Source organism: Vanessa cardui, chromosome 27 (assembly GCF_905220365.1).
Source record: "Vanessa cardui chromosome 27, ilVanCard2.1, whole genome shotgun sequence".
NCBI lineage: Eukaryota > Metazoa > Arthropoda > Insecta > Lepidoptera > Nymphalidae > Vanessa > Vanessa cardui.
The window spans coordinates 4089173-4107933 of NC_061149.1; the positions used below are offsets into that span (position 1 = coordinate 4089173).

General features: G+C 35.3%; 1 protein-coding gene across 4 annotated transcripts in view; it reads left to right on the top strand.

Annotated features, from left to right (window-relative positions):
• Nucleotides 1–18761, top strand: part of LOC124541258 (cullin-1) — a 50340-nt gene that overhangs the window by 16766 nt on the left and 14813 nt on the right. For all 4 annotated transcript variants that reach the window (XM_047119145.1, XM_047119146.1, XM_047119147.1 and 1 more), the window contains exons 3-8: nt 12589–12671; nt 13219–13330; nt 14060–14155; nt 15632–15778; nt 17059–17205; nt 18431–18610. In XM_047119145.1, the coding sequence (XP_046975101.1) occupies nt 12589–12671; nt 13219–13330; nt 14060–14155; nt 15632–15778; nt 17059–17205; nt 18431–18610 (765 nt within the window). The remainder of the gene's footprint in view (nt 1–12588; nt 12672–13218; nt 13331–14059; nt 14156–15631; nt 15779–17058; nt 17206–18430; nt 18611–18761) is intronic.

The following is an 18761-nucleotide window of genomic DNA, read 5'->3' on the forward strand; positions in this document are numbered from 1 at the left end:
AGCTTCACTTAATTGTAATTGACGATTCAAAAGTGCTTGTAAAAGACCACTTGAATAAAGATTATTTTCATTTGATTTTGATAGATTTGAGAAGATTTGATTTTTATATAATATTGTAGAACGAAAACTGAGTGACGTGGTCAAGGAAGTGACGTCACCTTTCTGACGTAGAAAAACCATCTTCATGGGCATCTTAGGTTGTCATGGTGGTAAAAAGTTTGTGCCTGTCAGTTGCATTCTTGATGAATGTGATAATATTATGCTGGCAATTTTGCTGAAACTTGGCTAATCAGTATTAATCAAGTTTCAGTTATTATTAATTAAATGGATACTGTTCCATCGATATTTATTTTATAGGTTTTAGTGGATTGTCTATTATTATAGTTTTCTTAGCTCACACACGTAGGTATATACTTTTAAAAGAAATTTAAACAAACAAATATATACTACTTTCCAAACATACACTTTAAGGATTCTCCTTAAACGAATTGTCGGTACACGAAATTCGTGGTGATTGAAGCGTTGATTGACTTATGTAGCGTCACGGGTACCACCAACACCACTTGTCATCACTCTTCGATTCCTTTAACGATATATATTTTGTATGGTAATGGTGAATCACCAGAAAAGCCGAAATGGCACAGTGCTTAGAACTCGTGCATCTTAACCGATGATCGAACACGGGATCAAACTCAGGCTAGCACTGAATTTAATTTCAATGAGCTTAACTTGTGTTTATAATTTATTTGGTGCGTCGATGAAGGGAAACATAGTGAGGATTACCTGCATGTGCCTAATTTCAATGAAATTCTGCCACATTCCAAACCTTCTCCTCAAAGGGAGAAGAGGCCCTAGCATAGCAGTGGGAAGTTTATAGGCTGTACATGTATGTAAATGTTACCAATGCGCCACCAACCTTGGAATCATATGTGTTTAAACCCTATAGTTACGATGGCTAACTCACATGTCGGACCGGAACACAACAAAATTAAGTATTCCTGTTTAGCGAAAGAATATCCGATGAGTAACCGGTACCTAATCAAACGGGCTTGTACAAAGCTCTACCACCAAGCGCTATTTGCTCTATTCCTAATTCGAAGGTTGTATTTCCGGTTTATATATAATAGACTAAACACGCAAGCAACTTGATAATCAACTCACAGGCGATATAGTCGCGTTTCTATTTATGGAAAAGCAAGATGCATTTGTGAACCAAACATGTCTTAGTATTACCAATTCTAGTTTGATTATTATTATTATTGAACCAAGTTCAGGTGCATCCTGTGGCCTATATATCTTGGATATATCGAACCAATATTATAATGAGACTCGTCTAACTCGATATTTTGAGGTTAAGAACTATAACTGAGAGTCAATGAGTTTGGCTTTGGAATATGTGGTCATATATGCCCCAACCAATGAAGCAGTCAAGTATTTTTCCTTTAATCTGTGATTAGATTATAGAACGCGAATCTTTGTGTATATTTGAAAACTCAAATTCCTTTATTCAATAAAGAACTATTCTTTTTCCTAGTCGTTTCCTCATTGCTGAGGGTCGTGATCACCATGCGTGTGACTCTCCAGAATACATCGGACCACCTTCCTCCAGCCATTCCTATTCTGTGCCATTTCGTAGGCAAGCCTATATATATAGAAGTATTACACTTATAGATTGTCAAATGAAACGGTATTACCGTTTCGGTAAAGGAAACACCCTGACCTGAGAATAACCGGCAAAAGAAGCTTATATTAGACTTTACAGATTTTCAAACCTATCACAGGTATTCTTCTGATTTGATTTCATTGTAAACTTACACCTGCTCGCGCGTTTAGCGTTTATAACGCCGCTCTCTATCCGGCCAAAAATTGTATACGCTCTCGATTAATTAATAATTTATTGTTGTATAAGAATCCTTTTTAATTTTCTACATATCTACGGCTAAAGCTCTTTGAAATGAGACCATAACCGACGGTCCCATAATCACCGGGACATCGAATATCGCTATTAATAAATAAGATTAGGTATATTTCTTACCAAATAATATACAGTAATACTACCAAAAATGATATTTGCGTCTTTTGGCAATGGTTTCGAGTGTTATTGCTTTTTAAAATCTGACGAGATTTCCGAAACGTTCCGCCCGAAATGGGGTTGTTTTTTGTTTTACCCCATTGACCTTCCATGTCGATCCGTCTGCCTCGCTATTAAGTTTGAACTAGTTTACACGAAAATAGCATACAGTGTAAATACATTCGTATCTAAGCCCTTACAGTTTGATAAAAGGATTAAAAAATATTGACAACGTTGAATGGTGATTTTGAGTGCAGCATAACATAACCTTTTTCTCAAAGGGAGGTTTCTTTCCCACTGCTGGGCAAAGACCTCCTTTGCCCAGCAGTGGGAAAGGAAACCATACGCAAGTCTCCATTGAAAGGCTAAAGACTTAAACAGGTTTACATTATACTTTCATTGGTGAATAGAAAAAAAAGTTAAGAATTTAAGAAGCCTATACGTATATAACCTTATGGACTTAGCGGTGCTTTTATAGAAACAAAAATTCCCTGAATAGTATTCGAAAAAGACGAGCTTTCACTTAGCTGATTTTGGTAATCGTAAGACAACAAAACTCATTTTCAATGTTTTTGCAAGCTATTTGACTTTAAGGCCGCTTATTATTAAGAGCTCTAATCTCTTAATCCGTACATTGTCCTTGCTGTATATATATGTAAATTGTGAGTTGTATATCGCATGAAATGCGTACTTAAATTTAAGATTTGTTTAATTTTGTATATAGGCTATGAGTATTACTATCCTGGGGGGGGGGAGATGTATGATTAGTGGTTTACAAGCCAGATAGGCTTTCACAAAGCTTCACCTCCAAAAAATATATACTCGTACAATATGTAAGCATAGTAAAGCTTTATCAAGATTTTCTCATAAAATCCTCCAAAATAGGGGCGAACTATTTTAAGTAATTTAATTATATCTTAAGTGTTAGGCAGTGAAGCATAATTTTACGACCGACAGATGAGCGATGTTTTTTTTTTTTTAAGCAGTGTAATTTTATCATGCATCTAAAGCTGTATGATATTTTAGGGTTCCATATACTGATTTAATTTCTCTTTAAATGTGTTAATGTTCTTCTGAAAGAGTTTTATAGTTGGTGAGTTATGGTTTTAACAAAATTCGTTTTTTTGTTGATCTTCAATTGTTTGTTTATACCCTAGCGACCCGCCCCGGCTTACTGATTCTAAATATACTACAGTATTTGTTTATTTACGACATCACATTAGAAACTTCTAATAGTATTTTTTTACTATATTGTCAATGTTATATATACAATAACCTTCTTCTCGTATCACTCTGTCTATTGAAAAAATACCATGGAAATTCGTTGTGTCATTTTAAAGATCTAAGCATACATAGGTACAGACAACGGTATGCGACTTTGTTTTATACTATGTAATGAAGACTCTTAAAATCCGCGAGCTGTAAACAATCTAAGTAGTTACTATTTCATACCAATTAACATACACATATTAATTGTTTGTTTTTTTCAAAATCGTTATATTAACATTAACACAAGTCTGTTCGTATGCTAAGGTTATTGCAGCATTTCAACAACGATAACATATAACAACAACACCCTGTAAATTTCCCACTGCTGGGCTATGACCTCCTCTCCCTTCGAGGAACATATTCCACCACGCTGTTCCAATGCGGGTAGGTGGATTTCAAATGTGGCTGAATTTCTTTGAAACGAATTATAAACACAAATTAAGCACATGAATATTCAGTGATCCTTGCCTAGGTTTGAACCCACATAAATCGGCTTAGATGCATGCGTTTGAATCACTGGGCCATCTCGGCTCTAGAGCATTTCACATATTAAAAAAAAAAAACTTCTGTAATAAGTATCTTATAATTAGATCTCTTCATCGATAATTACGACATCAGTCGGTTCTTTTGATACTTTGTACATTGACAAGGTTTTAATTCAATTTTTCCTTTATATAAATAAAGATCTTAATTAAGTTTGTATGTCAAAGTGACGTCATAGCCGCGATATTGAATTATATGTAACTCAATACATCCTACGACCTTCCATATGTCAAGACTAATGCTTTATACATAAAACCGTTTAAGCGTTTAGTATTGTAATCCTACGTGGACTATGTGGGCGCGCAAAGCGTGCATTGCACGCGGGGGGCTATTCTGCTAGTCGTTGTTAATTGACACTTGTCCTTATCGATATGATCCAGTTGTTAGAACTCATACATCTTAACCGATGATTTCGGACTAAAACCCAGGCAAGCACCACCATATATACGTGCTTAATTGTGTTTATACTTCATCTCGTTCTCGGCGGTGACGGAAATCTACATGTGTGTAATTGTAATGAAATTCTGCCATATGTGTATTCAACCAACCCGCATTGGAACAGCGTAGTGGATTATGTTCTAGAACCTTCACCTCAAAAGGAGATGAGGCCTGAGCCCAGCTGTGAGAAATTTACAGGCTGTTGTTGTTATCAAAGTCGTGTCTACAAGCGCAACGATCCTGTTACGGACCGGTCAAAGATAGATCAGATTGTCGATGGTATCGTAACCGATATAAATTAGTGGAATTGTCCCCCTTTTAGTTGAAGTAAATTTTTGTGAGTAATAGTCGAAGTTAGATAGGAATTGAATCTTAAATGTATGATTACCATTATACGTTAGTAGGATTACCCCCCTGATTATTGATCACTAGCGGTGCGTTTTTAGTAGCGTTGAACGGTACTGCATCGCCCCCGTGGATCCTAGTGTCATTTGTTATGGTCTAAAACCTATATCTATACTAATTTTATAAATTTGAAAGTAAGTCTTTGTGTCTGTCTCTCTTTCACTGTCAAACCAATGAATTTGACGAACTTTGCTATGGAGCAACCTTGAACTGCAAGAATACATACATACATACACTCATACATACATACATGCATAGGGTACTTTTTTCCTTTACATATAATCAATAAATAAATAGTCAACTCATGACTCTAGGTGAAGCCGCGGGCGACATTTAGTATCACACAATAAATGAAACATTTATATGTAAATTGTGTACATTTATTTATTGAACTTCTTTAATTATAATTCAGTACTATTCTTGTTTGTCAATCGGGTTTATAAACACACTTTTCTACTAATTCGTTATAAAAACCGCATCAAAATCCGTTTCATAATTTGAAAGATCTGAGCCTACATAAGGACAGACATTGGTAATCGACTTTGATTTATACTATGTAAAGATATTATAAATATAATGACTCCTTAAATGATAACACACCTTGGAAATGAAACGATGAAACTTTCAGGTAGTTTTTAATACTCGTAGAAATGTGAATAGTTTTAATAACATTGTAGGAAATATAAACTTATAAAAAATGCGCCAGTTCAGTTTCTTTCGTCGGTTCTTCTCAGGTGTTTCTTTCCGTTGATAGATTTTTTTCTAATCCATCAATAAGTATTTGTAATGGTTCGTATTGAGAAAAGAGTTTTCGTATAAATGTTATAACGGAATGTTTTTTCGTATCGCAATTTTCGATCCTAACATTAGCGCTTACAAAAAAGATACTCCTTAGCTTTATATATAGTATAGATGGTAATAAAAACCCAAGATGGTACATATCATCGTTACATAGTATTGAACAAAGTCGCTTACCGCTGTCTGTACCTATGTATGCTTAGATCTATAAATTACACAATGGATTTTGATGCGGTTTTTTTTAATAGGTAGAGTGATTCGAGAGGTTTTTGTATATAATACATGGACAATATAGTAGAGAAACCCTGACAATTTAAGAAGTTTCTAATGTGATCTCGTAAATAAACAAATTCTGTAGTATATCTGGTATTAGAACTGCATTCGTGCGTAGTCGGGGCGGGGCGTTAGTAACGTATATATGTATTAGGATATCGGAGGCATATTTTTTTATTATTAATGTGAGATATGTTTGAAGGAAAACTCCGTAAAGAAACGTGCCTATCGAATGAAATTCTATTAATAATATTATCTGTATTTGAGCAGATTGGTCGTGTTTTTGAATTATTTATATTAGGCATGCGTAAGAAATTCGCGTGTATCAATTATTCTAGTTCCGATGATTAATGGTCCATTGAACTCCTTAGAATAAAAGTAAGCAACCTCTTTGTCCATGTTTCGTATGGGAAGAGATTGCCAGAGGCATGAAAAGTGCTTTTTTGCTGTAGCTTGGTGGACGAGCGTATGGGCCACTTGATGGTAAGTGGTCACCACTGCTTATAGACAACGGCGGAAGAAACGTTAACCATTCCTTAGAATGCGCCACCAACCTTTGCAACTAAGATGTAATGTCCCTTTAGCCTATAGTTACACAGGCTCACTCACCCTTCAAAACGGAACACAGCAATACTTTGACGACTTCTGTGGTCGAGTAGGGTGTACAACGGTTTGCATGGGTACGCCACTCCGTGGTCCCGGATTCGATTCCCGGCCGGGTCGATGTAGAAAAAAGTTCATTAGTTTTTTATGTTTTCTTGGGGTGTCGATGTTTGTGGTACCGTCGTTACTTCTGGTTTTTCATAACACAAGTGTTTTAGTTACTTACATTGGGATCAGAGTAATGTATGTGATGTTGTCCAATATTTATAATACTAAATACTGTTGGTTGGCGGTAGAATATCTGAGTGTCATTATTTTTGGAATAGACGATGCTGCTGTCTAGTCTAGTCATAATATAAATTAAAATAATGAAATCTCATAATACTAAGTGCATTGCAAACGATATTTTTAATACAGCACTTGGATGACGGCCAATGTATTTCTCAAATCTTTATGATTAAAAAACGCAGTAACGGCCCAGTTTTGTGTTTATTATTTTTAGACATATAATTATAACGTGCGTCTGATAGCCCGTTTACATTACGACGTTACGATATATTTAAGTGATAAGTGTTTTTGTTTGGGTTTTTAATATATTTATCGATTACGATTTTTATACTGGTATTTCTTTGTTGTTTCGTATTTATATTAGATAAGAAAATCGTCATGTATCTATCAATTAATCGAAAATAGTAGTCGCCCGTAGCTACGTTTGCAGGGTAGTCATGTGTCTGACAAAAAGTAGCCTTATGGTCCTTTTATTGGAGTTCAATTTTGCTTCATACCAAATTTCATCAAATTCGTTTCAACAGTTTGGTCGTGAGAACTATAGACAGACAGAGTTACTTTCGCATTTATAATATTAATATAGATTTAAACATTAATAATATATGAATGCATTGCTGGAGTATTTGATTCTGTGTTTAGAATTCATATCGTGCTCCGTACTAAATGTTAAAATCGTGACTGAATTTTAGATGTACAATGTGCAACATGTGTAGAAACCTTGTGCCTGCAGTTACACTTACTCTCCCTAAAATCAGTATTGGAATACAACTGACTTTAATATTGTTTACGGTTTTCCCCTTTTTTTTCTTCTATATTTAAAGCGCTGCTGAAACTGGCCAGTAATTTTATTGTAAATAAATATTATATATAGTGTTATTGAATTGCTATCAAGAATCCTCTTTAATTATCTGCACATCTACGGATGGAGCTGTTCTAAATGTATAGAAACTTTGGGCCTGTAGTTGCACTTACTCCTCCTAAAATCTGAAAAACAACTGACTTTAATATTGTTTACGGTTTTCATACTTTTTTTTAATATATTCAAAGCGGTGCTTAAACCGGACAGTAAATTTATTCAAAAGAACTTTGTGTTGTTAAAATGCCATCAACAAACCTCTTTAATTATTTGCAAATCCACGGCTGAAACTCTTCTAAATGAGACCATAACTGATTTGTTATATGCAGCTATCGCCCCATAATCACTGGAATAAAAATCGGCTTACACTATTAATATAAAAGTTAAGTGAGTACCTATCGAGAAAGCCCTACCAGGTATTTCAAATGACACTATGAATAACGAATAGAAAAAAGTACAAACTAATCTTGTCTATAGAAAGAAAAGTGGGGATAACAGAAGGTTTTCTATTAAGTACCATGACTTCGGTTAAGGCATTTAAGCGAGGTAATCAGACAAGCGGTCACTTTCACATTTTTATCGAATCTATCAATTTCCCGATCGTGATTTCACGGTGATTTATTTGTATAGCGATGGGAATGATCGATTATACAGTAAATGTGTTTTTTGTCGTAATTAAATTCCAGTATCACTCAATTACAATATTTAACAAGTAAAGTAACAGCCTATAAATATTCCACTGCTGGGATAAGGCCTCCTCTTCCATTAAGGAGAGGGTTTGGAACATATTCCACCACGCTGTTCCAATGCGGGTTGGTGGAATGTACATGTGGCAGATTTACGATGAAATTAGACACATGCGGGTTTCCTCGCGATGTTTTCCTTCAACGCCGAGCACGAAATGAATTTAACACAAATTAAGCACATATGTATAGCGGTGCTTGCCTGGTTTGAATCCGCAATCATCGGTTAAGATGTACCCGTTCTAACCACTGGCCCATCTCAGCTCACAATATTTAACAAGTAACCAATACGACCTCCGTGGTCGAGTAGTGTGTACACCGGTTTTAATGGGTACGCCCCACCGAGTACGATTCCCGGCCAAGTTGATGTAGAAAAAGTTCATTAATCTTCTATGTTGTCTTGGGATGAGGTGTGTATGGTGCCGTCGTTACTTCTGATTTTCAATAATACAAGTGCTTTAGCTACTTACATTAGGATCAGAGTAATGTCTGTGATGTTGTCTAATATTTATGTATTATATAATAGTTTTAGAGTTCCGATTATTGATCTGTTTACGTCATGCTTCGAAACTTACGTAGCGTTTTGTAAAGTAGACAATTCGATAACTCGTAAGTGAAACGAATCGATTATATCGAATATAGTTATCGATTGTTATTTTGTGTGATGAAGCGATGATAGGTAGTCGATGAGTTTTAAATTATAAAAAAGATGAAAATCATTATACAAATCTAACATTACATAATCTTATATAAAATTTTATTAATTTATTTATAATGCAAAATTGTATAAATCTCATTGCAGGACGTTGTCCCAATTCGATATAACAGCACGTTAACAAAAAAATTTAAAACATGACCATCTATGTTGTATAGGATATTATTATATTAGTATACGTGGTGATCAGTACGAGATAATGTAAACGGGATTATTTCGTATCGATATAAGGGAGCGGATACACCTTAGCGATCAAAGTTGAAAATACACGAGTGTCAGGTCGGTTCTTTAATCTCGGAGTCTCCCAATCAGATTCGATTGGTTTATTTCATAAAAAGCTATGTTTCCTTAGCGTAAAGAACTGTAGCAACGCACCTGCAAGCGTCCCGGTGTTGTAGTCACTTTAAACCATGGGAGTCTACTGCTCGTATACAACCTCTACAAGTTATAGATACTCCCGTGCCTCGGACAACACGCAAAGACGTTTTGTAACTTAAATACTACCAGTACTTGGTGGTAGGGCTTTGTGCAAGTCCGCCTTGGTCGGTATCACCCACTCATCAGATATTCTACCGCTAAACAACCGTACGCAGTATTGTTGTGTTCCGGTTTGAAGGATGAGTGAGCCAGTGTAACTACAGGCACAAGTGACATAGAATCTTAGTTCCCAAGGTTGGTGGTGCATTGACGATGTAAGGAATAGTTAATATTTCTTACAGCGTCATTGTCTATGGGTGATGGTGACCACTTACCATCGGGTGGCCCAGATGCTCGTCCGCCAACCTATTCCATAAAATAAAAAAATACCTACTTTCATGTCGTTTTCCTGTTTCATCAGATTATTATGAGCGTGACAGAATACAGGGTATACTTGTGTTTGCACACACACTGTGGTCGAGTAATTTGCACGATGATGGCGTGATTATATATCATACAAGGATCACTATAAACATAATATGACAGCGATACTTAAAATTAATTAAACACTTAAGACGGCGATAGCTTTCTTAATTGAATTTTATCATCTTAATTCGCGTTACGTTTTTTGCTTAATCAAAGTAATTTATTCTACTTCATTCGTGAAAATTATATAATATAGGTACGTTAATAAAAATAATATTACTGTTTTATTGAGCCTTTGTCGACCAGTTGCTGGAATACGTGAATTTCATATAGTGATTACGGAATCGAAACCAAACAAACATTGCTGTTCTTTCACGTGTTTAAACTCGACCTTTGTCGACATCCGTGTTGTATTGTTGTGGTTGGTGTATACACCGGTTTTCATGGGTACGCCAGAGGTTCCGGGTTTGCTTCCCGACCGAGTCAATTTAGATTATCATAAATTTTCTATGTTGTCTTGGGTCTGGGTGTTTGTGGTACTGTTGTTACTTCTGATTTTCCATAACACAAGTGCTTTAGCTACATATATTGGGATGAATGAAGAAAGAGTAAAGTATGTGATTTTGTCTCAAAAAAAAAACCTCTTACAATGATGAAGAAACACTACATGTGCCTATGAAAGTCTTCCACATGTGTATCCAACAACCCGAATTGGAACAGAGTGGTGGAATATGTTCCACACTTCCTCTCCAAACATTCTCCTCAAAACGGAGGTCTTAGCCCAGGCGTAAGAAATTTACAGGCTGTTGTTGTTAAATACGAATAATCTTTATTTCAACACAATAATACTTACAATTACATTGAATCTTGAACTAGCTTTAACTGTAATCAAGGAATCAGTCCCCGCCTAAAACTAACAGTGCGTATTAACTGTTATGATGCTTGAGATCATGTTATTAGCTAGCTGAACCAGCAGCTTTGACCGAGCGAAATTTATATAAATAAAATTTTAACAAAAAGAAAAACCGACTTCCAACAAAACACTGTTTTAAAACAAATAAAAATGCACTAAAAGTAATAAAAATAATTGCATATTTAACATATTTTTTATAGTCCTCCTAGGTAAAATGAAATGAAAAATATTAGACTACTTAAAAGTCGATTTGCGATTATATAACGTAGTTATAGTTATTGTTATATTTGGTAGTATATTATCGTATAAAAGGTAATTTGTAAAAATATATTTCTTAAATTATTCATGTATTGTTTTTTCGTAGATATACGATAGGGTTTTCTTGTTACGTAAAAAATATTTAAAAAAAAAAATTCTAACCCCAATTTTAACCCTTTAGGGGTTGAATTATATAAAATCCGTTTTAAACAGTAAGGAAATATCAAGTTTGTAGGTGTTTTAGGTTCTGTGATTTCGTGATTGGGCATTTTTTTTTAATATAATGCAAAATAAGTAAACATACTTGAAACTCAAACTCAAATTACTTTATTCAATATAGAAGTATTACACTTTCTTATTGATGATCAATTGAAACAGTACCATCGGTTCGGAAAAGAAAACACCCTGATCTGAGAAGAACTTGAATTCCAATAAAGGACATACAATAACAACAACAACAACAGCCTGTAAATTCCCACTGCTGAGCTAAAGGCCTCCTCTCCCTTTGAGGAGTAGGTTTGGAACACACTCTAACACGCTGTTTCAATGCGGCTTGGTGAAATACACGTGTGGCAGAATTTCTATGAAATTTGTCACATGCAGGTTTCCTCACGATGTTTTCCTTTACCGCTGAGCACGAGATGAATTATAAAGACATATTAAGCACATGAATCAGCGGTGCTTGCCAGGGTTTGAACCCGCAATCATCGATTAAGATGCACGCGTTCTAACCACTGAGCCATCTCGACTCTAGGACATAGGGTACTTTTTTTGCCTAACACTTGACAAGTAATACCTAATCGCGAGCGAAGCCCCGGGCAACAATTAGTGTAGGAATGTATAAGTTACGTAACATTAATCGATGTTTTCCGAACCGCGTCCGTAAATAACGTATAAATTAGACCGCCACGTGTTTGATGAACGGTGTTCGACGTTGCAAATAATGTCTTAACGTATCTTGTAACGCAACGAATCATTTCGTAATCCGTACACGCCATCATAACACGAACTATACAATCGACTGTCTCCTTCCAAGGACTAGAATCGAATGAAGCGTTGGACCCGGATGAGCTGCAGTAAACAGCTGTATGGTTTTGAGAGGGGGAAGACCAGCTGTTTCGAATTAACACATGGTACAACATATGACATAAAAAAGTGCGCTTCACATCAAATGCGCCGTTTCGTATCGGGTGTCAAAGGAAATTCGAATGTATATATAATACTTTAAAGTCCATTTTTGAATAAACGAAGACAGACGTCTACCCTTTGATACCCTTTGATACGGAATGCAAGCGTTCCTCGGTATAAGAGTTCCGTACATGGTTCCCTTTAAGGAAAATATTTTGTTTATTTGATCGTATTGCTCGAATGAGGATTGGTTGATATCATAATTAGGGCGATATCAGCTGACCGATGCAGATATTAAAACATACCGAGCAACATTTTAATTAAACAAATTAAGGTTATTATTATTGTGTATGTGTGTAATAGATAACACATATTAAACTTTTTTAATTGGTAAAATTTAAATTAAGAATTTTTTTTTAAAGTATGTTTTCTTTTTTTTTTCAGATATGGGGCGATTTAAGGGAAGGTATCGAACAAGTCTACACGAGACAGCTGATGGTAAAGCAGAGATACATGGACTTATATACGTATCCTTTGAAAAAAGAACTTTATTAAGTGTTGCTAGCATTTAAAAATATTCATGAATAATTTGCTGTTATTGCCATTTACAATTACAATTATGTTTTAGATTATTGTTTATTGGAAGAAGATTGTAGTGGATTATGCAAGAATAATATAGCTGTAGTATATATTATATTGTTCGTGATACTGTAAAAGTAACTCTATAAGTCTATCTGCTACTCTTTTACTGCCAAACTACTGAACGGAATTTGATGATATTGTATTAGGAAGCAAATTTGAACCATAAGAAAGGGCCTATTATTTATGCCTAAATTCTTTATTTATTTATCTTGAAAAGTAGCTGTTTTATTAGTTTATGTATTAACTGGAATTGCCGAAGAGCTGCCTCACTGTTTCTCTAGGAGTTCAATAGTGTAGAATGGCTTCCAGATCCATTAAGGCCATCAGGGTCCCATCATTGCCTCTTAGAATTTGGATGGACTAAATTATCTCATGTATAGAAGAAGACGCCGCACTTTTTTTTAAAACAATAAATACCTTAATATAAACCAGACACGTATATAACTATTGTACATCAGTTCACCAGCAGGGGTCAAGTTCAAGTGGCTCCAGTAGGACGAGTGTCACCAATAATGGTGGCAGGAACAGCTCATATAAAAATAAGGTATGTCGTATAGTATTACTACCCAAGTACAGTCGAGATTTGTCTATATGTTGTGGTCTATATGCAATTTTATAAATATGAGACAACATCACATACATTACTCTGATCCCAATGTAAGTAGCTAAAGTACTTGTGTTATGGAAAATCAGGAATAACGATGGTACCACAAACACTAATTAAAAATGAAAATAAAATTTATAAACAAAATAAGCTTAAATCTGTTTAGGAACTATAAAGTTAGTCTTTAAAATTCTGGAATATTTAAATTTGTTCAAATATATATGTTATATAGTATAAAAGGGATAATAAATAATTCTGACGACCTCCATGGTCGAGTGGTGTGTACACCGGTTTTCATGGGTGCGCCACTCTGAGGTCCCGGGTTCGATTCCCGGCCCAGTCGATGTAGATTACCATTAGTTTTCTATGTTGTCTTGAGTCTAGGTGTTTGTGGTACCTTCGTTACTTCTGATTTCCATAACACTAGTGCTTTAGCTACTTACATTGGGATCAGAGTAATGTATGTGATGTTGTCTCATATTTATATATATTTATATTTATTAAAATATGTCAATTTGATCCGGATTTTACTGTAATTAATTAAATTAAACTTATCATTTAAAAACCTTCAACAAACATTTAATTTAATAAAGTAATTTAATTATATATAACAGGAAGGAAGTTGTGCTAGCCTCAAACAGTGTGTGGTATTGTTGTTTTTTTTTTCAGATCCAACAAGTGCCGGGTGGCGCTCAACTGGTCGGTCTTGAATTATACAAGAGGCTACGTGATTTCCTTATATTCTATCTTATTAATTTACTCGAGGTGAGATTATAACTATATAGTAATAATAATAATAATAATAAACATTTATTGAGAAAATTACACAACTTTCACACAACATAAACAACGAAACACAACAAAATTTCACTTATCCTAAAATACATCAAACAAAAAATAATAATAACTAAAAATACAACTACAACACAACAAGTTTTTGTTTTTTAGTAATTAACATAATTCTAATTCAGTACAAAGATTTTCTATTTAATATAAGGTTTAGTTTATGGCTTCAAGAAATAAATTTAAAAATCGAACGCTGGCTAACCAATCATAAAGTTCACAAGATATTAAACTTATATTAGGACAGACCAGCAATGCCGTAAATAGCCTTTTCTGTGCCCTTTTTAAGCCTTAAGACCCTTTAACTATTTTACTGTCTCATTCACTAAAACTTAAACGCAGTTTAACTACTGCAAATGCGTTGCCCATTAACGATAAACACTAAACAGAAATTCGCTCGTGAGCTGCCAAAAAAATGAGCGTGATGTATGTTTTTAATGATACAGGCATGTAAGTACGTTTGTATTGGAATCGAGTACTAGGGGCTCAGCGGAATCTTAACAAGAGCAAAACGAAAAAACAATAGCCCTGCCCGGTCCGTCTATTCTTGCGCCCCCCGAGAGTCTACGCCCTGTGCCTGGGCACCGGTGGCACCGCCCTATTTACGCCATTGCAGACCAGTATAGGATCTTGACTCTTTTCTAGCTGAATTAAAAAAGTGCTAATGACCTTGAAATAAATGAACACATTTAATCTTAGCTGCAATACAAACTAAATCAAAATCGATTCATCCGCTTCCAGCTACAATGTCAGGCAGGCACATAGACTTTACATTTATTACAATGAAGTAAAACAACCCAATATATGTTCTTTATGGATCAAAAGAAGACACTACATCTGAACTCTAATACATGTATGAGCCTCTTAAACCTCTATAATATAATATGTCCTCCGCTGTACATTATAATCTAGATTTTGTAGGTACATATACCTTTTATTTATTCGTCTAAATTTCCCTTTCCTTATTGGTTGTGCTGGATTTATTCTGTACTAGCTGTGTCCGCGACCTGTACGCCTCTAAATATAACAAAAAAGAATCACTGAAGCCTAAGTTACTCCATATATCAGTTATCTGCCGGTGAAAGTCCCGTCAAAATCGGTCCAGAGATTAGACGGAATGACAGAATGTTGTCTTAAATTTTGCGATTATTACACATTGAAATAAAACTAGTTATAACGGATTTGAATCGCGTATATTAATTATTTTTAACATCCCGACGTTTCGAGCACTTTACAGCGTTCGTGGTCACGGGTACCTACCCGTGAACAGAATGACAGAAATTGTAAAAAAATGTTATTTTGGTCGAAATTTTTATATGTGCAACTTATAATATGGTGTTCTTTATTGAATTTCACAAGACTTCCATTAGAAATTATTTATATATATCCATGCAACAGCACGGCGTTGACCTGATGGGTGAAGATGTCCTGGGCTTCTACACGACACAATGGGAGGAGTACCAGTTCTCGAGCCGAGTGCTCAACGGGGTCTGTTCCTACCTCAACAGGCATTGGGTCAAGCGTGAATGCGAAGAGGGAAGGAAGGTGAGATTGATCATTTGATCCGTTAATTAATTAATAATGCGACGCGTATTTAACATGAGCCGAGCCACTGAAGTTTCAGGTGCTCTATTGCTTGGCGATGAAGGAAAACATCGTGAGGATATCTAAAAGTAAAAAAGTAAAAGAAAAGTAAGTAAAGTAACAGACTGTAAATTTCCCACTGCTGAGATAAGGCCTCCTTTTCCATTAAGGAGAGGGTTTCTAACATATTCCACCACGCTGTTCCAATGCGGGTTGGTGGAATACACATGTGGCAGAATTTCGATGAAATTAGACACATGCAGGTTTCCTCACGATGTTTTCCTTCACCGCCGAGCACGAGATGAATTATAAATACAAATTAAGTACATATATATAGCGGTGCTTGCCTGGGTTTGAACCCGCAAGCATCGGTTAAGATGCACGCGTTCTAATCACTGGGCCATCTCAGCTCTCTCAGAGGATATCTGCATATGTCTAATTTTAAAGAAATTCTGCCACATGTAAATCCATCAACCCGTATTAGAGCAGTGTGGTCGAATATACTCCAAACCTTCTGGTCAAAGCAGAGGAGGAATTAGCCTAGCAGTGAGAAGATGACAGCCTGTTCCTGTTACCGTAACATTAGTAGATATAATCCGTGAGAATAAAATAGAAAGTCATCGCAGAACACGCGACGTAACGTCACTGACAATCGTGAAATGTCAGGATATCACGATATTAACTATTATAATTATAACATGTATAGCACACGCATTAAAAGAACATATAGTTGTGCGCAACAATAGGCTATTTGACTGATTTTTAAAATCCATTTTATATAATTTGATAGAAGTTAAGGAACCCCGTAAAAGTTGATTTTTTTATTCCTAGTACATATTTGCCGAAAATTATCGTATTAAAAATTCCATATTTAAATAGCGCGCAAAAACGCTACTTGGACAATATGGCGCTGCAATGATGTCGGTGACGTCACTTACTTGTATTGTAATCCGTGGTACATATAGTAGGCAAGCAAGGTTAACAAGAAAGTGACGTCATCATAAGCCTGGCCAATCGGGAGCGTTTTGTGACACGTGACAAACGTTTGAAAAATTGCATTTTTATTTATGGATTTTGGTATATAATAATTTAAGCTTTATTTTCAACTTTCGTTAGTAAACAACCGTTTTTAAACTCATAATATACACTGATTACAATAATTCACAATTTATTTTTCTCATTGTCAAATAGCCTATTAGAACCTATACGAAGTACTAATGTTACATAATTATTAATTTCAGGGTATCTATGAGATCTACCAGCTCGCGCTGGTGACCTGGCGTGATCATTTGTTCCAAAGTTTGAACAAACAAGTGACCAATGCCGTGCTGAAACTAATCGAGAGGGAACGCAATGGAGAAACCATCAATACTAGACTAGTGTCTGGGGTGAGTTATGACCTTTTTGCCTAGAAACTATCCAACAACTACGGTATAGTATTTGAGTATTATTACCGATGTAGATTACCCTTATATGACCTGTGTAAGGCTCAGTATTGTACAGTAATTTCATGTGAAATCGAACTAAGATTCATTTGCAACTACTTTGCACTGTCAAGAGTTAACAACTGCTTGTAGTGAAGATTACACAGAGAGTAAAATTGTTCCCCACAAATGTCATTACATGAATATAAAATCAAGGGAATTTTGGATAAATATATATATAGAATATAATATCAAGGGGAGTTCGACCGAATAGTCGAATAAACGATGCCAAATGTTACAAGAATATAGAATAGAATATATATATAGGATATGAAAAAACATTTTATTCAGATATATAGTAAAATAGTGCGATATTAAGTCAATCGCTGGATGATCAGTATAATTAAAAAAAAAAACTGTAAATATCCAATCGTAGATTAGATAGATTTTGGAGGATAACTTATATTATAGTGTCGATGAGATGCTTCTTGTAACATTTGGCATTTATTTTCATGATATATTACGAACAGATAACTCTTAAAATATATAGTTTTTATATTATTTTGAGCCCAAAGAGATTGCTATTTTAGAAAACCACTGTTCTAGTACAGAGGGACATTTTTAATGTATGAACCAGATTTTACTATTATTATTATATGTAATGACGGCCTCCACTTCGCTCCCGTTTCAGCGATTTCTCGTCATATACAAGGCATTAAAAGTCATCGAATCAGATCCGAAAAGCAACAAACAGAAAAACTTCCTCAGTTGTAATATTAGTATAGATTAAATTCATTATTAATTTTGGCCGTTAATCTTCAAATCAACCAATCCATCCACGTTCAAATCAAACTCAAACTCAAATAACTTTATTCAATATAGAAGCATTACACTTTCTTATTGATGGTCAATTGAAACACTACCACCGGTTCGGAAAAGAAAATACCCTGACCTGAGAGGAACCGGCGAAAGAAACTCAGCGGGTTTTTTTTTTTTATTTGTCTCATATACTATTTAAACAATTTAATATGAGATGAAATAGCCAGGAGGCGATCGTTTCATTCCCAAGGTGTGCTATCGATCATAAACTCAATTGTATAGTAATGTTTTGCACACAAGCGTTCCTTAATAATTTTCTTAAATTTGGCATCCAAACATATGTTGATAATATCCAATGATATTGTTCCAGGTCATCAACTGCTATGTAGCTCTGGGTCTTAATGAAGAGGAGCCTTCAGCCCGCGGTCAGAACCTCGCCGTGTACAAGGATACATTCGAGGCTGTATTCCTGGAGGACACAGAGAGATTCTACACGAGGGAAAGCACCGATTTCCTGAGAAACAATCCCGTCACTGAGTACATGATTAAGGTAACTGTAAATTCCCACTGCTGGGCTAAAGGCCTCTCCCTTTGAGGAGAAGGTTTGGAACATATTCACCACGCTGTTCCAATGCGGGTTCGTGGAATACACATGTGGCAGAATTTCTATGAAATTTGTCACATGCAGGTTTCCTCACTAT